The sequence below is a fragment of the Pyrgilauda ruficollis genome, unplaced genomic scaffold (genome assembly GCF_017590135.1).
Source record: "Pyrgilauda ruficollis isolate IOZ18807 unplaced genomic scaffold, ASM1759013v1 scaffold101, whole genome shotgun sequence".
NCBI lineage: Eukaryota > Metazoa > Chordata > Aves > Passeriformes > Passeridae > Pyrgilauda > Pyrgilauda ruficollis.
In genome coordinates, this window is record NW_024508213.1 from 673,705 (window position 1) to 697,315 (window position 23,611).

Sequence of the window (23,611 nt, forward strand, 5' to 3'; positions counted from 1 at the left end):
AGGCGGCGGCCCGGCGTGCTGCAACCATGGCGACGGCGGCGGAGCCGGCCCGCCCCCCGCGGGGCCGGGAGGCGCGGGATTGGTCGGGGGGCGGGCGCTCGCCCTCTGCCCCCTGACCCTGCGCGGCGGCGGCGGCAGGAGCGGAGGCGGCGGCTGCTGGCGGCCGTTTCCTGGTGGCCTGGCGGCGGCGCGGGAGGGAGGATGCGGCGCAGGTCTCGGCTGCTGCTCTGCTTCGCCTTCCTCTGGGTGCTGGGCATCGCCTACTACATGTACTCGGGCGGCAGCGCCGCGCTGGCCGGCGGTGGCGGAGGCGGCGGCAGGAGGAAGGTGAGAGCTCAGCCCGGGGAACGTGTGCCCGCTCCCTGCCCCGGCGGCGGGGCGGCGCGGGCCGGACGGGAGGCAACGCTGCGCGGCCCTCGGGCTGGGAGCAGGGGCGGCGGCCGGGGGCATCTGTTCACCACCGCTCGCTTGCAGGCGGCGTGAAACTGCCACGGGCTGCTCCTTCCCCCTTCCAGCCCGCCCTTCTCCAGCCCGCTTCCCGGAGGCAGATGGCTTCTTTGTGGACTTCAGACCGATTTCAGCCCCGTCGCGTCGCTCCTTATCCAACTGCAGCCGGCCACGTCCCGGGCCGGGGGAAGTTGGTGTGGGGAGGGCCGGGGCTGCGCTCCGGGGCGGGGGGGCCCCGCCTGGCTCCGCTCCGCTCCCGGCACAGAGCGTCTGCTCCTTTCAGCATTCTCCGCCGGCACCGGAGTCCTTCGGGCTCGTGTTCCCACCTAGAGAGCACGCGAGGATCCGAGCTGCTAATGCATTTTCCCTTTGGATGCAACGCGCTTTCCTTTCTCTTTAGCGCTGTGTCTGAAGGGTACCGTTTTCCGACCGGTTTTGCAATATTCCAGGAAATTGCCGGATTTGTCATGTTTTGTGTCTGTGGCGTGGAAGGTCTGTCTCTTCCTTCTTATAGCAGCTCATGTTACGAGTGTTGCTAATGTTCAAGAAGTTCCCTGCGGACAATACATGAGTAATTTTTCAGTATTCTGGTCATCAGGTTATTAAATAGATTTTTCTAGGTGTTGTAGTAATTCATCGATCAGGAGCACAGCTGGAAGTTAAGCACATCACAGTTCACGTTTGTGTCAATCAGAACGGGGTTTTGTGGCATGATGTGGACAAAGTTGCCACTTCCCTTTATCTCTGCTTAGAAAAATTAAGTGCTTTTTTGCTTTTTTTTTTTTTTTTTTTTTTTTTTTTTTTTTTTTTTTTTTGTGGTATTTCGCCTGCAATAAAGATTAGCAAAATCAAGAGTTTTAGAAACTGCTGTTTAAGCCTTCTATTTTGAAATAGGAAAGGTGTAAAGCATAATTGTGTAATTTTTTACAAAAAACCCAGAAGAGGGCAAGAGGGCAATTGAATGAAGTGCGCTACACTTGAACGGTGTTGTTTGCTAATGAATTGCTGCCTCCTATTAAATGAAAAGTAGTGCTTTGTAGGTCTAGCTGATATATGAAAAGGAATATTTTTATGTTTCTTTAATGCAGTTTGGTTCATTAATGTATGTATTCCCTGTAAAAAAAACGCTGATGACTTGTTCCTGTGTCGGGTTGTGGAAGCAAATACTTGGATGGCTACTTATGTGAGCAAGGGTTTAGAGAATGAGTCACTGCTCACTGATAATTGCCTCTCTGTCCTGTTTTTTATTGTCTCTGTACCTTAGGAATATGTTCAACAGTGACTTTTGATGTAATATATTAGAATAAGTCTAAGTATGTATTGCCACATACAAGCTCCTGGTCCTTCAAAGTAGATACAATAGCAGAAATAGATCAAGCATGTGAAAGTAAGGCAGTAGCCTAAAGCCTTTCTTGAAGAACCACCAGAGTGTATTTAGAAAGTAAAAGCAATCTTACACTGCTGCTATATAATGGGATAAAGAAAAGCTATCAAGGCAAATGTATCTGCAGATAGGGAAATATATTTTTAACTCTTATGGTGTGTTACATTTGGAGTTTCCAGACAGATTTGCAATTCTGTTCAATTAATTTTTACTGCTGAGAAAACTGCAGTGTGGGGGTAGTGATTTGCCCAAGGTCACCTAGAAGACTTGGTGAGAATAAAATAGGAAAGAAACCAGTATTTCTGAGCAAGAGTCTGATGTTTAATCTGGTAGAACCTGTTGCTGTTTATTATTGATATTAGTAGCAGTTTTTATTATGGTTTTAAGAGATCAATGAACCCGTTACTTGCTTTGGTAGCATTATTTGGTGTCATTCTGCACAAAATTTAGTAAACCCTACTGGTCTGGGTAGTTGGGAAAGTTTAGTAAGGAACAATTTCAAGAAAATGAGACATTTCATAGACCTGAGCTGAAGCCCAGTGCTGTGTTTAAAAATATGAAACTTTAAAGTAAGGCCATGGTAAGGAAGTAAGTAGATACTGTGACAACAAGAAACAAGTGGGGAAATGAACTATTATATGTGGATTGGTGATTTAGGATTCTATTTTCTGTCAGTGAAGCATAAAATTTAATCCCAGGCTTCAGCATAGGTTAGCAAATGTAAGTAGAGGAAGATGTGTGTAGTGTAATAGCTTTTTGAATCAGAATAAAAGGCTTATTAACTTAGTGCCAGACACTGGTGTAAAGCAAAAAAAACAAACTGTCTTAAACTTATGAGCAGAAACCCTGCTGTAGTAAATTTCTTGCTGTGTATGACTTCATGTAGTCCTTTTTACTTGCCCACTATTTCAAGATAATGGAAGCAGTTGCTTATAGGAGAACACAATTTTTAATAAATTGTAGTCTTTGCTGTTTTCAGTCTATAAAATTACAAAAACTAGGAGGGGATAGTTCATCATTTGTCTAAGTAATTTGCATGTTAATTACAGATCTGGTTGTACAAACAGAATGTGGTTTTCCATAAGGATTATATTTTTTTTTTTTTTTTTTCCCCATACACAGACCTATGTGTTATTCAGACATACTGGACTTGTCTGGTTTGGCACCCAGTCCTGTGGTGTGTTGAACAGTACCAATTGTCTTTCTCTTCAGTAGAATTGAAGGTGTTTGCTCTCTGCCAGGATTGCACCTGAGTAAGAGAAAAGAGTGATTTTTTTTTTCTAATTTGCTTTTCTTATTAGAGTAGTGTCAGAATTAATCTAAGCTCCTGCTTATTTTGGTTCTTCATTTACAATCGTTCTAATAATATCTGTGAAGTTGTTTGGATGTTGCAGGATGTGGTACAGCCTTGATAAAGTTTTTGGCCCCTTTCAACAATGGTGCAATCCACAGCTCTGTGCGCAGTATATTGACCTGTTAGGGTCTGAGTAGGCGTGAAAGAGTCTAAAGCACACAAAGCACAAGATACCTCACTGGTAAATGTGTAAATAATAACAACAACAACAAAAAAAAAGGGTACAATGCTTCTCATTCTGGACCTAGGCATAAAAACTGTAGTAGAAAGAAGTGATTCACATCTGGAACCGACAACTTTTTTTAAAAAAAATGTCTGCTTGAAAAGAACAGGGTAGAATCAAAGCCTTTAATTCAAGGGGCTTGAAGGGGACAGAAGTGTTTTGGGTTTTTTCCCCTTCTTCTCTCCAGTGCATCTCCAATCAAAATTTTTGTGAACATGAGAGAGCCATGTTCATTTGACTCCTTTCCAGCTGGATCACTGAGCTGTAGATTGGAAAGAGTGAGTCTGATTTACGTCTAAAGGTTAGAGAAATGGTTCCCATACAGAGGCTGTGACAGAGAAGAGAGCAAGTTGAAAGCCTAACAATTGTGAGACTGAAAAAAAATGTGGTCTACTTTTATGTTCACTAAATGTGTTTTATATTAAAAAGCCTTTGGAGTGGAGACTGGAAGTGCCCTTCTTTTCATGGATAAATTTCCTAACCCAGAGCAAAAGCAGTTCATGCTCTCTGTCTCAGACTTGCATAAAAATGGAGCAGCTTCTGCAAGATGGTTAGAAAGCCAAAGTTATCCTGATGTGATCCCCTCCTAAGACTGGTGTGAATTTGTATATTTGTCACACAGATTTTAAGTTGTTGAACGACTAAGCTCTTGCACAATAGAGTGACTGGATTGCAATCAAAAAGAAATTAAAAAACCCAATGCAACAAAACCCCACACCAAAACCAGCCAAAAACTCCAGCTGATTACTAAAGAACTTGCTCTTCTAGGCATTAAGAAAGTAGCTCCTTGTAATTGAGCCCTTCAGGCTGGACAGAGGAAGGTTTGCATCTTATTGAAAGTGCCAAATGCTTTGCTGCTTCCAAGAGAGAAATCCTCAGAGGCATCTCCAGAAGGAGATCTGTGGGCAGAATGGAGATTTACTGGTGAAAGCTAAGGCATCCAGAGAGGCCTGCAAGGTTAAGCCACAGCTGAACTAAGGTTCATAGCCTTCTGGATTTAGGTGCCAGAGTGCTGACAAGCTTTTGCATTTGTTGCCATGTAAAGAATCTCAGTTGTTTTTAAGTGGAGCATCTGTCATCTTCAACCCTGTCTAGAGGAGAAGGCCAAAAGCAATATATTGGTAAGGAATGATGGATCACTTTCACAGGTAGTTCCTACATTTAGAAACATTTTTTGTTTTCACCAACTCCGCCCCCCCTGAAAACCAAAACCCCAAACTGCCTTGAAGTAGAAGGCTGTTACTCTCTTGGCTTGCCAGATTTACTGGGTGTAATGGAATGAACTGGAGAAATCTAATTTGGGGCTAGTTGAGCCACAAGGAGGCAGGCTTTTCCTGTGGAACTGGTTATCCTGTACATAGTGCTAGTTTTCCCATCGCTTCCCTTTTTTTGTTTTGCTTTTTTTCTTTATTATGGAGCAGACTTTAGATAGGTGACTGTACTGGAGCTAGCTGAGGTGAAATAAATGAAGGTAAAGGGTGATGCTTCATACTGAGTATGTAATTGATTAAAAATGTCTCAATCACTGAGTAAAGCAGGGGAAAAAGAAGCAAGCCTTGTAAGTTCTTGTTCTGTATGGGTAAAACTTTAAAATTACTTCTTTCAGCATACACTAAGCTTTTTTTTTTCCTTTTTGGGTTTTTTTTTTTTTTTATTTTTTTTTTTTATTTTGGGACCCCTCTACTATTTATTACTGGTAAAGGAGGCTTTTATTGACGTTGTATGAAATGGCACACATAGCAGTCTTCCTCTCTTCCTGCATAAACTACAGATTTAGTGTACCTAAATGCTTTTTTGATGGTTTAAGTAAGAAGGAAAGGAAATGTGTGTTAACTTAAATTCATTAATCTGTTTATGTGCACCTTAAGTGTTTCTCTTGAGGCATATGAAACAAAGGGGTTAAACTTCAACTCTGTTGGTTTCTTTCATCACAGGAAGGCATTGCCTGCTTTAATTTCTAAATACTGTTTACTTTGCTGCATCATTTTTAATGTAACTTTACTCCCTTAGGTGTTGTGGCATTGAATATGATTTCTGATAGCTTGATCTTGAGACAAGTGAAGATATCAGAGGTTAAAGTCAAATTGTCATAATGTCCTTTTCTGTATCATTTGCTTCCTAGAAGGTGCAAGGAGATAGAAAATTATGTTCCTCTCTATAACAGGTAACAGTTTCTGCTAATAGATCTTTCTTTTATATGATTCTGTAATAAATGGGAAAGAGATTAAATGTCCAGGCACTTCAATAATAAATCTGTCCTCTCACTAGAATGTAAATGTCATACATGTATGTATATTTTCTTAATCTAACATATGTCAATTGACTAAATTACTGTCTTGGCAATTCAGCCACTTATTTTTATGGATTACTTCATAAAACTTAACTTTGGGTGCAGTGAAAAGGTTCTATTGCAAATTCTGTGCAGTCTCTAGGTCTGTAGCTGTATTCTCTTTTCCTCTCCTTTTTTAAGGGAGAAAATTTTTTTGTTTGTTGACATTGAGAAATTAGTTCTTTGCTTAGAAGACTTGTGTTGTCCTCTGCAACCTGCTAGGTTAGAAGCTGATGAGTGATACAGAAGCTATGGCTCTTGGATTACTGTTAGCTGCTTGTTTCATAAATGCAGAAGTAGAGCAGGGCCGTAGATAGAAGGGGTTGGCGAAACAAGAATGACTTCTTTGGTAGTTAAATACCAAATGGAGTAGTTAACCACCTTTTCCCATTACTTTTCACTTTCATGTGGGTATTGTAGTGGTTTGCTGTGCTTCTGTGTTGTTCCATTGCTGCTGTGGTTGGCTGCTTTCTGGAATCTCTGGTACACAGGTTGTAAGTTGTAGTGATGTCCTTTGACAGATGCATTTTAAAAATTAGGTAGTCCACTAACTAATTGTGCATGGGCCTTACCTGTTTTTGTCTCATTAGTCTTGTGATTTGAGGTGTATTGCAAATAAATGCCAGTAATTTTTTCCACGTGTTCTAGACACTTCCAAAGATACAACATAAAAAATAGCACTTTTTTCTAATTTAGAAAAAGCACAATATGACTTTATATGAAGTAAAAAAAAATACAAGATACATCTCAATGGTGCTACCTCACTTATTCTTTGCACCAGTCTAGAATAAAAATATAAACTGTGTAAACAAATCTTAGAAAACTTAATTCTTAGTCTTCAAAATTACTTGAGAATTCTACATTTTTTTCCTTGGAAATCCTATTATTTTTTTCCTCTTTTGACTTGCCTGTCCTTTTCAGTTTTTCAATCTGATGTGTTGTCTAAGTGTTTGTGCATAACTAGTACTGCTGGTTAAAATGATGGTATGTCAGATGAGAGAAGTGGTATTGTCTGCTGGAAAGCTGCTTGCAATGATACTCTACTACAGAATAGAAGAGACACCTTTGTCTTGGAGCTGGGTGTCCCAGCAGAGTGACCCTTGTTGCATGCCTAGAAGCTGTTTAGAAATAATTCTACCAGGCAGCCTAGAAAATGGGTTTGCTTGGCTTTTGGTAGCTACATATAATTTATAAATAATTTAATATTAATACTTTTGGTTAAGTTAAATCACTCTGAAAAGAAAACATTAGAACACAGTTAGTTCTGCGAATGGAAACTGCTCAAATTAGGTCAGTGCAAATGATTTAAGTCAATTTGGTCCACTTAGTTTTCTTAAATAACCTACTCTTGACAGTGGTTAAGCTATAGTGGTACAAAACAATACATAGCCAGGTGGTGTACAGACATTTTTTAACTCTCTGCCCAACAGTAGAATTGTGGCTAAATGTGATTTTTATTAGGATTTAGGAGAAGATGTGTATTGCTAATATGTTGGCAATGCCATGTGTTGGCAAATCATTTGAATTCTAAAAATGAATCTGCAGGAAGCAGTGAGGCATTTTCAATTTTTTCCGGAATGTGGGGCTGAATGTCATTGCCCGAATATATCAGGATATTGTGGAAATGGAGTATCAGTGTGGGTGTTGCAGAAGGAAACGCTAAGCAGGTGGTTAAAATTGCATATTGCCAGCATGTAATGCAAAGTGGTGGTATCTTAAGCTATATAAATTTTGAAACCTGGGTGCAATCTTTCATGCTGTTTGTTTTGGATTAAGTAAGGTGCTCTCTTCTCTTCTGCTGTTCCCTTTCATTTAAGCTTTCAAAGGAATAAGGGATGGATTGAGGAGGGAAGATGGGGAAAAAAAGTTAGGTGTCCACATCAAAATGTTTGGTTTGTGCGTTTGGAATTTTGAAGATGTGCCATAAGAGAATCTAGCTAACATGAGAAATTGAACCTTTCATGTTCCCTCTAAGTCTGTAAAGTTCTTCCACAGGAATCTTTATACAGGGGACCTTTTCTGATAAGTGGAAGTGAAGATATTTGAATGTCTGATGTTTTTTCCTGTTCCTCCATTACTTGGAGAATGATTTTTTTTGTATACTTGTATCTTACTGACATATCCAGAGTGTGTGTTTACCTGTCATTCACTTAAATGTTCATTAACCATGTGTTATTACCATTAATTAAGCAGGCCTGCTATTTATTGTGTCACATGAAGTCATTAATGATCAAGAAAGTTAAAAAAAAATCAGCATGTGTTTTCTATAAACTGAATCCCCTGTTGGGATATAGCATATTTTAAACTTATAGATAGGATTATAGATAGGATTTTTTGTTGTTGTTTGTTTGTGTTTTTTCTTGGATCTGTCACATTGAATGTTAAAAGCTGTTTTTCTTCTGCAAAACCAAGGTAACTTGTTAATATGGCTTGCAGTGTAGCCTGGCTTGGCTTCCAGTGTAGCCTGCTAAAATTACTATCAAGACTATTTTTTTTCCTTGTTTACTTTTCATCTGTCTGAACTGTTTAATTTTTCCCACTATCCCTGTTTCGTACACTGATTTTGTTAATTGCTCAGAGTACCTGTGTTGTGTTTTAAACAAGTCAAAACAGGCTAGTTCAAATAGCTCCATCAACTGACAGGAGCACATTTGTGACGGGGACTGTGCAGATAGATGTTAGTTTTGAGCTTTGCTTGTGAAATTCAAATGGGAAAAGAACAGGATAGTAAAAGAACAAGTTTGAATTTTAGAGCATTCCATACATCTCCAAAATAGCTATGTAGTGCACATCAAAGGCAATAATTTGGATTTCTCTTCTTTATAGCTGTGGTTTTGTGTGGAAAAAAAGAGCCTATTGAAAAGGTTGCAAGTTCAGTTGTTAATAACTTTTCTGAAGCTGTAAAATTGTCATAAAACCTGGGGCCTTTATTTAGGGAGCAGAGAATAACTAGAGATTCTCCTGAGTTCAAATGTTATCAAAGTGCCTGTACTGAGCAACAGATCTGCTTGAACAAAAGGACTTTGGCCAAGGAAAGACTATGCAGAGAATTGGCACCCAGCTAATGCTGTTGTGTATGAATTCTCAAAGAGCTATGACTTGATGACCAGAAAAATGTTTTCTCCTTGTATTAAGTTCCAAATGTTTAGCCACCCTGGAGATATGAGCACAGCTGAAATTTGTTACTAAAATAAATTTTCTCTATCTGGCCTGTTGGTTTACAGATGGTCAATAAATATGCGAGTGTGTATATATTAATGGTTATGTGCTTTGGTGGTGTGAAGGTTTTTGAGTTGCTTGGTTTTTCTTTTCTTGCTTCTCTTATGTGAAATAGAAAAGTCTGTTCACTCAAGTATACTTTGACTCTCTTGGGACCTTGGTAAGGAAAAGGAAAGTTTTGTGCTCATAAAGTTGTTCATTTTGTTGCAAACTGCTCCCAACTAATAGTGGGTCAGCCTTGATACTTGGAGGCTACATTGTTCCAATATTGGGTGACCCCCCCCCCATGGCAAAACCGCTGCTGTGATAGGTGTGCCTACCAAGAGCGTGGGGGTGATGGAATTGCAGAATCTGTCTGCTGGAGTGTGTCACTGTGTCATAAAATTAGGTCTGCATATGTTGTCCAGACAGTGTAATAAGTTCTTGTTATGGGTGGTGCGTGGCTCCTGCTACAGTGGAATACCAAAATCCTTCCTGTTGCTGTGGCAGACCATCCATCAACTGCAGCCTTAGCATTACCTGAGTGGAGCAAATAGAGGCTGGTCTTTAGTCCTCTGACTTGTGCTCTCACAACACAATGTGTTGCTTTGCCAGCAGCCGCTGAAATGAAGATGTGCTATATCATTCAGCCTCAACAAACATCAAACTGACTGTTCCACCACGTGGAATAGTTACAACACATATACACTATGTTAGTGACTACTTTTTAAAGTTTTAGTGTAGGAAATGTTCTTTTTCGTCCCACTGAGAAGTGTATACCTTTCTTTCAGTGTACTCTGAAAGTGCTGTGGGTGAACAGTAATTGTAGCAAGTGCTGTAAGGACCTGGTGAGAGAGTTGGAGTTTGATTCTGTGCTCTTTTAGGAATCATTCTTAAAACCTATTAATGTGATAGATATCTGTCAAAGACAATGACCCCACCACATATGCTAACCTGTGTGCTTTCTCTTAATAAGTATGTCTTAAGAATTTACAGGTCTTGACAATTAAATTAAAAGGCATTTGGAGTCTGAAAGAAGTATTTAAATGAAAAGTAGCGGGCACTGGGCTAGCAAACATCAGCACTTCTTTACATCCTTAGCTTTCATGCTTAAGGCTCAAAAAGTGATGGAGAGACTTGACTTATTTGTACAGCAAAAACTGTGTCTGAAGGCACTTTTTTTCAGGCAACTTCTTTCCCTGTAGAGATATAAGTGCAAGTGTTGTTTAGCCTGGTAGATTCTTAGGGAAAAGATTGAACTGAGTGACCGGTTGTTGATACCACCCCCGAGTATCACAAGACTTAGAAATATGTTAGGGCAAAATGTACACTGATCAGAGAATAAAAAAAAATAATTTGAAACACTTCTCTGCAATGACTATCAGGTTTCTGAAAGGCTTGGTAAGAGTGCAATATCTCTTTTTAAGGTACAATTTCTCAGTTATTCCAAATGCTTTCTGAATATTCTCTAGTAAAAATAAGCAAGAGATTGATTTTGATGTTCACGTTAGCCTAGACCTAAAATATCTGTCTTTATACAAAGCAAAAGCTATTTGCTTAAAAATCCATTTCGGTTACCTGCTGAGTTAACTAATGCCTCTTGCATCCTGGGAACAATAGTGAGAAAATCAAGGTGTTAAAATCAGCCTGCAATCATTTAATGTTCTCTCTCATGTGCTTGCAATTCTAAGAGCCAAAAACTTGGGCAAAACCTGATTTTATACAGATGGATTATCATGGTGCATGACTTTCAAAAAAATTTTTTTTTTGTTTTCATTATTCCCTAGTGGTTGCAGATGTTTCAGATTTGGTAATTGTTTTTTCTTTTAGTTAAGCATGTAGAAAATATTTTGACAATTTCCGATAACATTTTCTAGGTTGTTTCTGTATAAGTAATCCTTTTCTTGGTAAGCTTGGATGTTGTAAACATTGTTCAACTGTATTGGAAAGAGTGGTGAAAAGATACCACCACTTTTGAATGTTGTTTGTGTTGTAGCACTGTTTAGAGTCCTGGTTCTATTGTGTTAAAGATTGAATGGTCTTAACAGGTTATTTCTACACCATGAATTTAGAAAAGGGTTTATTCCCAGCAGGATTTAGATACCTGAGTGTGAGTGTTAGCTGTGATCATATGGTAGAAATTCTCATGTCGTTATCTCTTACTGTGGCCTTTTGCTCAAAACCAGACTTGTTTTGTACTCAACAAACTTTATTAGATAATTGGCTTTTATTGATTAAGTCTCAGTAATTGAATGGACTTCAAGAAATTATAATGTCCCAGGTTATATGTCATATGGAGAAGATAGCTCAAGCTTTTCAGTCTTCAGCACTGAGGTACAGTAGGGCCTCATACTTGTTGCTGAGCTTACTAGAGTATGGATCTGGAGGTGGTACAGTAGTCAGGCTATGCAGGGAACCACGTCTAGTGTCTAATCTTAGTGTGGTTGATGCTGACTGCTTCTGAAACCCTCAGTTCACACATGCTCAGTTTGGTTTAGAATTGTGGTATTATAATGTTTATTTCCAAGAGCAGCTTACAGCTCAGGGGCAGGCAACAGTTTGGAAATGTCATGGTATTTGTTCAAATTAATTGCGATTGTGGCTGTCATCTCATGATGTTGTTATCCCAGTTTCTGAGATAAGTTTCCAGTGTAGAAGTATGGAAGAAAATTGATGTAAAAACTGATTGCTTTGTCAGTTGTCCTTTGAAGATTTTTTTTTAAGGGAGCTTTTACTTGAACGATTTGGTAAAATCTTGTAGAGACTTAAAAAACTATGTTAAGTGTTGGTTTTAATACACCCAGTTTGTGATGAAAGGCTGTTTGTAATGTTGAACAAGGAAAGTGTTGGATGGTGGTGGGTATAGGTACTTGATCGTTTTCTAAGACATTGTCTGCTTTTAAAAAAAGATGTGAGTGGTAGAGCTTAGAGCCCCGCTGTAGTTAAGAAGGCAATTTCTTATAAAATATTCCACAGACATTATCTGAGTTTAAGACTTTAAGCACTTGTTTTTGTATGCAAAAGAAATGTCTGTAGTTGGCTTTGATTATTAATAGTTTTTTTGTTTGAGTCTTATAAATCTTATTTTGAGTTTATCGCTAGCTATATATTTATATAGGTTATTCCCTTAGTTATATGACTGTGTTGATTTCCTCTTCTAGTGTCATAATGCTTTGTCAGAGCCTCATGGCACATGGTGTGTATTTTTTAAGCGTAATTAGTTTAAACAGGTTTTTAGGTAGAGATTCTATTTTATTATACAAATGAAGATAGATGTAGAAGTTACTTTGGCAAAATGTGTGTGTGACTTTTGTTCTCAGTGTTTTGGGATTTTTTTTTTTGTTTAAAACTAAAGACAGTGGCCTTCTTGTTGATACTGATAATTTGTTTGCTGCTGTTTCTCATACAACACTGAGCATATTTCTCATACGGTATTCTTGCTTGGTTTATGAACTTTGCAGTAACGCAGCTTGATATCAAGTGAGTTGGAGATATTTGTCTGCATTTGTGTTCTGTAGGCTAAAGTAATGCACTCCCTATCCTGGAGGAAGGTGATAGAGGGGAAGCATTAAATGATCAATCTGGAAAACCTGATTTCACATAAGCATCTTATCAGAATAATTAAAAAGCTTTTTGTGATCAGCTAGGGCTTGTGAATATCAAATTTCTATCACTGAATTCTTTTGTCAGAAGAAGAGTCTCCAATGGGAGAGTTTTTTTGGAAGCGTGTCAGTTGCTGTTCTGGCAGCTGCATGATGTTTTCATTTAAACTGTTCTCATGCTCTTACTGGCAGTAGGCTGTAGCAGCTGGGATGGCAGCATGTTTGCTTTCTTGTGACATGGTTTAGGCTCCTTTTTCTGACTTATCAGTTTAAGACAATAATTGTATAGTAATTTTTTCCTCCTGTATTTGAATGGTTTTTTGCCATTATACAAACAGTGAAGAAAATGGCAATGGAATGATAGGAAGTGCTAGTACTGGCTTCCCTTCTGGTTTTGGGAGTCAGAATTGTTGCTGCATGCCTGAATGCTATTATTTGCCCCAGTACAATGATCAAGCACTTGATTCTTTTCTTCCACAGAATATCCTGAGTTGGAAGGGAGAAAACAAAGCTTTCCTAGGTCTGCCAGTGAACAGCAGTGCTTTCCAGTTACTGCAGTGATATTAAAATGGATAGAACTACTGGTGAGATGGGAATGGTACCAACTGTACTCTTTGAATAGAAGCATAACATGGTAGGGGCTACATTCCTACTGTTTCTTAGAGTGACAGCATGCATAAATGTCAAGTCTTCATGTCCGTGTTAACCTGAAGATTAATCCCCTCAATACTTTAGGTTAGTATAGCCTATCTCACATGCAGCACTGTGTAGTTTTTCAACTGTTAACTTGATTCTGCATGGTTTTTCTGGAAGTGCAGTTCTAGCTCTTATGCCCATTCAAATAAGAGAGGTGACTTTAACATAACCTGCCATGTTACTCCCTTGAGAACTAAATATGTACAGCAGAAATTATATTGGTTCTGTTTGCCCGGTTTCTGTGGGCTCCTGGGTTTGCTCCGGGGTTTGTATTTGAATCTCTAGCAGCTTTGCTCTTCATATCATAGTTGAAAATTAAGTACTGTGTAAACAAATTGCTTGTCCTTTTTCCGTGCAAGAATGGAAAGCTGCTGATACTGACATAGCATATTCCTGCCATGCAGTAAAGAATATAGTATAAGAAGCATTCTTGGAAAATCTACCGTCTAACCAAGAGCTTAAAAAGACAAAGTTAGATGGAGCCTTGATTATTTTCCACTAACTGGAACTCTTATGATCTTAGATTTAAGAATTAAATAATTGCATCCTGGTAGAATATGAAAAGAAAGCTCAATATTTCAGTAAGTAACTTAAGCTGGGAACTGGCTGCTTCTATTTTTGATGCCCAAACCCAGTATTTCTGTGAAGGAAGAAGGGCTGCAGGAATCTAGTAATTTTAATAGTATCTGGCACACACTGACATTTTACTTGTGTTCTGCAACAGAAAAGGGAGAGATAATTAGACAGGCTGCTACTTTGTTTTAAAGGCTTAGGAGCTGTTGTACATAATTTTCATCAGTTGCCAACGATGCATCCTGTGTGGCGAAGGAAGTAATGTGTTGAAGATAAGCTGCAGGTCATAAAAAAAAGAAAGGTGTTTTAAAGATGTGTAGCCTTTTACTTTCCTTTTGTCTATCTCAGAAAATCATCACAAGCCCTAAGAGAACAAATGTGTTTTTACTAATCTTACTGTTAGTATAAAACCGTGCCTGTATTATCTGCACTCTGCATGAAAGTCAAATCCAGTTGAATTGAAGAAAATCTGTGGAGAGTACCATGCTGCAGAGTGTTTTTGATGTTCATTTGTACTAATGGCAGCAATATCTAATTTTAATTATTCTATTAAATTCTCTTAGCTTTCACTTTCACAAAGCAATAAATAGTCTCCGTGCTAAGAATAGCAAAGCAGTTTCAGACTGAGCTGTTCAGTATACCTATTTAACAAGTTTGCTTGCAGGCAAAAGCAGCTTTTTTCTATTCAGACCAAACATGAGTGGAAAGCTGTTCTCTTCACGTTTGTTTGGTTGTTTGGGCTCTTGTATTCCTCTGCTTGACCATTCTGTCACTTCTTGACAACACAACTGATTTATTTCTTTTTCAGTCACGTTTGGATTTTAATGATGACAATTGGGTTTTCTCAGACTGTCAACTGCCTTCAGATTTACATTAGCAGAGAAAGAGGCTTCTGAAATGGAAACCACGTCTGTCATGGTACTATGGTGTCATTTTTGTCAGCTCTGAAGAATGGCATGAATAGAGAGAAACGAAATATGTTAATATTTATACATATATTAATATTCATATATAAATATGTTGTGTATGAGTGTTCAAATCTAAGCTAAGATACGATAGTCATGGTATGTGATCCTAGGACACCAGATCATTTTGATTGTACCTACTTTTTATGGATACATTTCCAAGAAACTTTCAAGTCACAGTAATCTGTAAAAATCTGGGTTTTGTGTAGCCACAAATCATGTTACAAAGACTGTTGGAAATACTCTGGGTGGGAGAACTCACAACTGGCAAAACTAAGGTATTGAAAATCTCTTAAAAGAAGGGTCAATTTACTTTGTAACCATCCCTGTGACTCCAGCTATTGAAATACTGGATTTAGGTTATCTTTAAAGCTAGAGTATATGTCCCTTCTTTGCATTGATGGCTCTTAGAGAACTCGCAGTAACTTTTGGCTGGCAGTGCATCAGATTCTGGAGCATGGATTGCCTGTGGCCTCCACTGCATTCAGTGTCTTTGTGTGGTATGAACCAGTTGGCACTGAACTTGTTTTTCAGTCTTCCTTTCTGCTTGGGCCATCGTTCCTGCTAGTCACAGGCACTGGCTCTAGCACTGTCAATGCCTGTCTTAATGTTGCACTTCAGCTTATTTCCAAAGAGATCAGAAGGTGTTTTGAGGGATGATCTGCAATTACAATTAGTGTAGTTTTTTTTTTCTGGGGTTGGGTACCTACAAATTTTAACTTGTTTGCTATTTTTGCAATGTGGTTTTTCAAACTCTACTTCAGTGGTATGCTTGGACTGTTCGTTGAGAGAAGCTGTTTATTTCACAATGGTGTTGGTCTGCCAAGGCTCTATTTTGCAGCTGCCTTTTTAGAGATGCACTAATTCAGAATGTGTTGCATGTTCAGCATCCCTCTCTGTCCACCTTTGTTTCCTAAATCAAAACCTGTCTTGTCACGTTACTGTAAAAGAAATTGGAATGGAGATTTCTACTATTGCAACAAGAAATAACAGACCCCATTTTTCCGAAATATTTTTACCATTTGATGTAAGCATGTTATTTTACTTTATAAACTGTCTGCTTGAGTGAAAGTGGAAAGTATTATGTCTTATAAATAAAGGCAAATTTAATCTGCTTGTGATATTTTTGCCATTGTACTGTTTACAATTTAAGACTTGCTAGATATGCTGGAGCTTGTTTCTTTTTGGGACTAGCAAAATATCTCATTGCTTTTTTTTAAAATCACCATTTACTCTGGGCTACAGTTTGAGGCAAAAGTGCTGTTGGAGCCTTCAATTCTTTACATAAGACTGCAGACCAACACCTTGTTTTCTTCATCTTGGGTTATTAGACAGTTGGAGTTGAATATGTGTTCCAAACCAGAGAAATGTTGACCTGAAATGTCACAAGGATAAGGACTTTGTAAGCCCTCTGTAAAGGGCTGAGGAAGTAGAATAAAATCCACGTGTACAGGTCATTTTTGTTTTATTTTTGTCTGTTGGAGGAAATGCACTGTTACTGAACTATTTCATGGCATAATACCACGACCATATGGTCATGATTAATGCATAAGTGGACTTAATTAAAAATGTGACAGTCCTTTCTTTTTTCCCCCTCTTTTTCCTCTCCTCAGTGTGCAGTGTGAATTAAGAGGAATGAAATTTTAATATATGCTATTCTTTTCCTTGACAGTTAAAGAGAGTGATAACCTTTGTGAGATAAGTAGCTCATGGTAGCTCTTGATGGAGCATGTTGTTCTGTATAAAAAAGTCTTTCTTCTGCAGAGACTGAACAGCATCTTCCACATACAGTTGTCACTATAAACAAATTTCAGTGTGTAGCCAAATGCTTGAAATTCAAGTAGGATTTAGTAGGCTTTCTTTGAATTATTATACGGAAGTTGTGCAGAGGCTACCAAACTTAAAATTAATGTTTATTTTCAACATGATACTGAAAAACAGTTTAGTGTTCAGATGATTAGTTTGTTCCTGTACCAAGCTGCATAATTGGCTCTGCTGCAGGAATGGAGCTTTGATTAGGTTTATAAAGGTTGCTGAGTAGGTTTTCCTCGTGTGCTGATTGGCTTTCTTTGCATCAGGTAACCATGTTGTCCCTTTTGACTGTTGTTTTCTTCCTTCCTCCTAATATTAGACTGCTCCAACTAAGTACCTGTGTAGTTCCTGTTGTAGTTCCCTTTCTTATCTGTTGACCTTTTTGGCCCCTAGCGCAGACTACCCTCTGAGGAGGGAGTTATAAAAACTTTGTAATAAAACAAGAATAATTTTGACCCCCTCTTGTTTAGAGTGAATCCTCAAATCAGTGTGAGAGGGGGAAGTTCAGAAGCAAAGGAAAATAACATTATTATTTTCCTGCTGGTGAGAAGGTGTGACACAATGCTATGCTGATGGTAACCAGAATACAAGGAATGTAATGGTCTTAAACCCCCCCCAATTATTCTGTGTGAGAATGTGTGTTGGGTGGTAGAAGGCTGGAAGGCAGCGCTTCAGTTTGCTGCATCAGGCAATTTGATATTTCAAACTGACTTGGGTATAAATTTTTTTCAAAGATTTTGAATGAAGGTTAACTTAAAGATGGTTTCACAAGGACATTGTGAGAAAGAGTTTCTGCAAGATCTGGATTTGTTTTCATTGTGGGTTTTCTTTTTCCAAAGAAATCTGCAGCAGTAGCAATCTTGGAGTCTGTGAGTTTGTGTGGTGTGGCATATGTCCAAAGGCTTGGGGGATTTCTTTTTGAAGAGTGGTGATGTAGTGACTTCTTTATTTTAGTTGCATTCAAAATCAACCATCTTTGTTCTGCACATTCTAAGGTATTTGTTCCATGAAATAGATATAACCCTCAATATTTTTCTTTGAAAGTTTTCTTGCCTTGGTGACATTGTCAGTTACTTGGCTTGAAGGACTGACTTTCAAACCCATGAGTTTCTATTTATTGATAGGGATATAAAAATTAACATTTCTGCTTTTCATGTCTGAGATTTGCACATATTGATGTGTATTGATGACAAGAGTATAATATATGAGCTGCAGGGAAATATGCTTTACTGGTGCAGATGATTGACACGTATGTATGGGTAGAAATTACAAAAATACAGAAACCCCCTGAAATTCAGCCTTTGATGCTGCATGTCAACAGCTAGATTCAGAAGTTGAAATGTTGTTCTAAGTAGTTCTAAGAGTGGTTTTTGGAATTTAAAATTTGATTTTAACATTTTTGGTTGTAAGCTATACATTTTTTGTATTTTGGCAAAGCCAATGTAAGTATTTTTCTCATATAAGAAAAAAAGCAATCTATTCAGTGGCTTTTTTTTTTTTTTTAACAGCAAAACACAGGAATTCTTGCCTGCCATTGCTTCCTCTGACCACGTGACTGCTCTTAAGGGTTTTTTGTTACTCTAACCATGTGACTGCTTGTAAGATTTTTTGGTTTTTTTGGTCAATTTAGTGTGGTTTTTCCAGTGGAAAGGTTAAATTTTTCGTGCAGTCTTTCTTTCCCATTGCTGTAATAGTAGTATTGCCATACTCTTGAGTAGCTTTTTTTCTGATCAGAAGGCATGTCCTATGAAGTACTGCATGGGCACTTACCTGTTGAATGGGGGAATAAGTGGTCTCAATTTGTGCAGAAAGCAAGTAAACTGACATAAATATTTTGTTAAGAGACAGATTTCAAATATGCTTGATGCACTGTAATTGCTGATTGGCTAGTTCAGTAATTGGCCACTTCTGTATACTGTGCATCTGGTAGCGTCAGACTTTTGGTGGAATGGTCCTTGCCTTGAAGTTTTGGGAAATGTAATAATTGTCAAGCTGGCACCAACTCCAAAAGCAGTCATTCTAGAAATTGTTTCAAGACCCAAAGCTTCCTATATCTGCACAAACTTTCATGGAAGTTGTTAATAAAGGAGAAAAAGCAGGTTTTCCTTTTCCTGTTTCAGAATTTAATTTCTCAGGAAAAACATGTTTCGGGGAATGGAATTCTTGTTTTGAACACAGGTCCTCCTGTGTTTAATAAATGAATGTTTTTGATAGTTTTAACTATTGTTATTTTTTTAAAAGAATGTGCTTAGAAGAGCTGATTTGACTGAATTGATTTCTTTTTAACTGATTTTAGCTATAAGTCTTTGTGACCTTTCTTGTGGAGAAGGGGGACCACAAGGAGGAGAGTCTGAAGAGGGGTGTTACTGAGTTAAAAAGGAAGGCTGGTGTTGGATTTTTAGGTACTCATTTTCCCAGTGTGTCTTGCTCAGACAGCTGTGCATGACAGAGTGTTTATACAAGTGGCTATGAAGGTCTCTTAAGGGGTGAGAGAGGCTGCACGGTTTTATATACCCTTACTAGCACAATAGTATTTAGGGGTCCTTTTAAAATCCAAGTAGTAAATTTTGAAATGGAAAAGCTGAATCTGTTCATTAATAGTGAAGGTATTTTGGTACTTCTGAAAGTACAATGACTTTCTTGCTAGGCAATCTAGGCTTCCATCTCCACCCTGCTTTTAGGGTTGGCAGTGTGATAGGTAGCTTCTTATGGTTAATCTGTCTATTCAGACTCCAAAGAACAAGCCTATGGACAACTTGATAAACTTTGTGATTCTGTGTTATATTGGAAGTTCCTTTGCATCTAAAAGGCAAGTAGTGAAGAGGAAAGCCTCACAGCCAGGCATGCAAATGTGCTTTTTTCTTTGGTTTTGCTGTATTCCATAGTAATAAGTGTAGCCTATAAAAATCAAGTTATTTTTCTCAGTGCTTACTCTTTGTGAAGATACTTTTTCTTGTAATGTGACAATTCTTGAATCTATGCCAGAATATTGATAGACTCTGAATTTATAGCTACAAACATCCTAGTGAGTGCCATTGTAAAAGGCTATTGTAGATGGAAATAAGTCAAAATAATTGCTTCCTGCATGTTGGGCTGTGCTGTCTGTGAGATTTTTTTGTCAGAAGCTCTGTGGGGTGAATTCAGAACTGCAGTAGAGTGCAAGCCTATGGAATTGGTGCAGCAGAAATAGCTAGCACCTTGGAAACACAGCAGTGTCTGTGTTGCAATGGAAATTAGACCTGCTCTTCCTGCTTGTGAATGACCATGTATTGTCAGCCTTGGCTCTCTGAGGTGAGTAGGATATGCTTTGCTGTTTTCCATCACATTAGGATGGATTACAATATGGTTTTGTGCATGTGGCCTACTCTGTCAGGAAGATTGGACTCTCTAGCCATGATAAGACTGCATTTGTACAACAGTGTTGTATAGAAAATACTTTACACCACAAGTTAGAAAGGAGATTCTGGAAGCACCAAGAATGTTTGATGGGTATTAATTTTCAAGTCAAGTGTATGACTATAGCACTTCATTCAGCTGTGTTCAGTGTGGTGGGTTAACTTAACTGGCCACAAGGTGCCTACCAAGCTGCTCTATCACTCCCCATCTTCGTCAGAATGGTGAGGAAACCGAATGAAAAGTTTGTGGGTTGAGATAAGGACAGGAAGATCACTGAACAATTACTATCACTGGCAAAACAAACTCAGCTTAGGGAAATTGATTTATTGCCTGATAACAGGTTAGGATAGTGAGAATTGAGAAAAAAACTAACACCACCTTTTCCCAGCCCTCCCTTCTTTTCAGGCTCAACTCTACTCTTAACTCTTCTACCTTCTCCCTTTTATCATGTAGCAGTACTGTAAAACTCAGTTGTTTTTTAATTTTCTGCTTGTCCAGCTCTTTAAGTGAGTAGAAACTAATGACATTGCTTAAAACTGTGGAAAGATAGTAAAGCAGAGAGTACTTGTCAAGTCCAGCACACAGTTCATGGGCACGTCTACATCGTAGCAAAATGCACCAGCTTGTCTTAAACACAGGGACTACTACTGGAAAAAAGGGGCTTCTGTATCATTAGTAGCATGACCATGGACCTCTAACAACTTGATACTATCTACAGGAAAAATGTATGAGCACACATGTTAAAACCTCTTGGTTATCACTGCTGGTTCATTCAGCAGTTGGAGCAGCGTGTGTGTGTAAAATCTAAACAGATGTGTTCACCCTCACATTTTGAGGAAACAGAAGTGCACCGTGTAGCACCATTGATGTAAAACATTTGCTAGTCTTGGTAGAGGTCCAATAAATGTGTGTGAGGCCTTTCATGTAATAAGTGGGTTATTAGCATGCTAGAGAAGTGGCTGTGTGTTCTCTAACTCAGTGTTAAAGTTTGGTTGCCTTTCAATATGTGTCACTAAGCCTTAGGTGGTTTTCTAAGAGTTTTGTGCCAGTGCCCTTTTGTTTGGTCTATTAAGAGTGCATCATCTGGAAGCAAAGCAGTAGTGATAAGGAAACAATTTTCTGTTTACCTTGTGAATGTCAGTCTAACTTAAAGCAGTTTAGCTCAGGTGAGAGTCTGGGCTACTGCAGGAGCCCTCTTTTAAGTGTTTTATTAACTTTAATAGGTTTATGTGATCTCAGTTACTGTGTATCAATACTTAGCAGCAGATAATTTACTGGGTAGTACTGCTGAGTACTTTGCTAGAGAGTTTGCTCTAGACTCAGCTGTTCCGCAGCCCATAAGGCAAAGAGGTAGGAAAGCAGAATTGGGAAAGAGAGCAGAAAAGAAGCTAAAAATAACCCCAAAACAAAACAGTAAAGGTTGAAGAAGGGCAGAAGGAGAAAATATGTAAGGATGTATCCCAGAGTCTACCAACACAGCACAGTAGGAATAGTTGCTCTGAAAAGAGAGCAGAAAAGGGTTGGCAGAGCGCAGGGAGTGGGCGCTGTAGAGCTGGAGGAGCAGATGGGTCTTAGCAAAAAGAGGGTAGATCATAGAATGAATTTAAGCATGTTATTTTTGATCTTGTGCCTTTAAAGTGACAGTGGATAGACCAAACACCTGTTCTTTATCATCACTTTTTAGAAAATGTAAATAAGTTGAAATGTTAATTCACTTCTAAAAACTTCACCTTAGCTTACTTCTAAAATATTTGCTGGTGTGTTTTTTTCCTTTGGCATGCTGAATTTCTATTGTAAATGCAGCTGGTGTGAGCCGAATCTATTACCTCATTGTTAATGTTTTCAATGAGCTGTAATCTGCTTACTGAATGCTTGATTTCATAGAATCACAGTATTATTTAGGTTGGAAAAGACCTTTAAGATCATCGAGTTGAACCCTTAACACACCACTGCCAAATCTGCCACTAAACCATGCCCTGAGCACTACAACTCCCTATCTTTAAATACCTCAATCACTAACAAATTTCCTCAGTGTAGCCCTTGTGTGTTGGCAGTGATGTTTTTTTTTTTCTGCATTTGCATGTTTTTTCATCAGCCATCAGGGCATACAGGAGTATAACCCTAGCAAATTTACATGGAGAAACAAGCATGGCCTACTTTATTTCATGTTTGTTTGTGTCTTCAGAAAGTCCTAGCGCTAAATTGTAGTGCTAAATTGTATGAAATTACAACCCTGAGATTTCTGTAAGGTAGTGCCAATATTAGCCTGCACAACTTTGAGTTGTGATTTTTCTAATCATTCTTGATTACATCTTCATTTCTTGCATCCCAGGGATAATTAAGTGTTGACTGATTGTAGTGCTTTAGATTTTTGCTGACAAAAGCCTGCTTTAGAAGGTGCAAATTCCTGTTCTAGTTATAGTTGTCTTCTTCCAGCCTATATTTTAAGACACAAAAATATCACTTGAATGCTGTCAAAGTAAAAGTGAAAACAGTCTGAATCACAGTGATTGGCCTCCTTGAACTCCAGAAGCTGTAGAATTAATTGACTTGAAATGGTGGTACTTACCGGGCACATCTACCTGTACAGTGGTTCTTATACCTGTCAGTCACTTCTATGGTTCTTTTTCTGGAGTCCAGGAGAGCAAAGAGTTCTGTCTTTTTCTGGAGTCCAGGAGATGATGCACTCTTTTCTGCTGGGTCTTTACTAATTGAATTCAGGTAATAGAAAGTTCAGTTACAGTTCATAAAGCACTATACAAAGCTCAAACGTGGAGCATCTGTAAATGAGATCTCTAGTTGTGAGTTAGCAAGATAATTACATTGCAATTTGTTGTAAAAAGCAACTATCTATGGGAATTGCAAGAAATTGAAAGATGTCCTGAAACACTAACCATAAATCTAGAAGAGGATGAAATTCTGGTGGTGCTCTTCAGCCTTTTAGGGTGTAAGACTTTCTTTTTGGTGTGCCAGCTGGCATAACTGGTTGTATACCTGAAGTGAGTCCCTAAAGAAGTAGAGGGTAAAAATGCATATCACTCTTGTCAGTATACTTCTGTGATGTTCTATTTGTCAACTTGGCATGGATTTTCAAGAATTAAGATATAAATTGTGGAAGATGCACCTCTAGTTTTCCTAAACTCCAAGAAGGTTTTATAGAGATTCGATCATCAGTATTTTATGTGCAGTACAGTGAGTTACCATACTAGAATCTTTTTTATAAGAAGTACAAACTCAATATCCCATAGCTTTTCTGTAACAATTTTTTTTTTAAAGTGTCACGTATAGCTTTGGAGATTTAAAATACTTCTTCGCTTACTGTGAATATATAGGCTTGTAATTTTAGATAAGGCAAAATATTCTTGGCACTTCTTGTGATAATACTTCTTTAGTTGACTCAGAAAATAGAGAGATTATAGTGATTTCATGGCAGAGTGACCACAGAAAAATTATTCTTAGTACTGAAGCAGACCTTGGTTCTGGCTTTTTGGTTTTGCTATAAAGCACACGCAGAAGCAATTGTGAAAATAAAACTTTACTTATCTAGCCTGCCTGGTGTGTTGGAGGAGTATTGATTGTTCTTGAAATTGATTTAGAGGTGCAGCTTGCTGTGTGTCTCTGTGATGACTATA

At 38.5% G+C, this 23,611-nt stretch overlaps 1 protein-coding gene across 1 annotated transcript in view; it reads left to right on the plus strand.

The window, feature by feature from the left end:
• Positions 1-99: 99 nt before the first annotated feature.
• The window catches only part of GALNT2 (polypeptide N-acetylgalactosaminyltransferase 2), a 90,238-nt gene continuing 66,726 nt past the window's right edge, over positions 100-23,611 (plus strand). Inside the window, exon 1 of the mRNA XM_041468830.1 lies at positions 100-327. Within this exon, the coding sequence (XP_041324764.1) occupies positions 202-327 (126 nt within the window). The 5' untranslated portion in view covers positions 100-201. The remainder of the gene's footprint in view (positions 328-23,611) is intronic.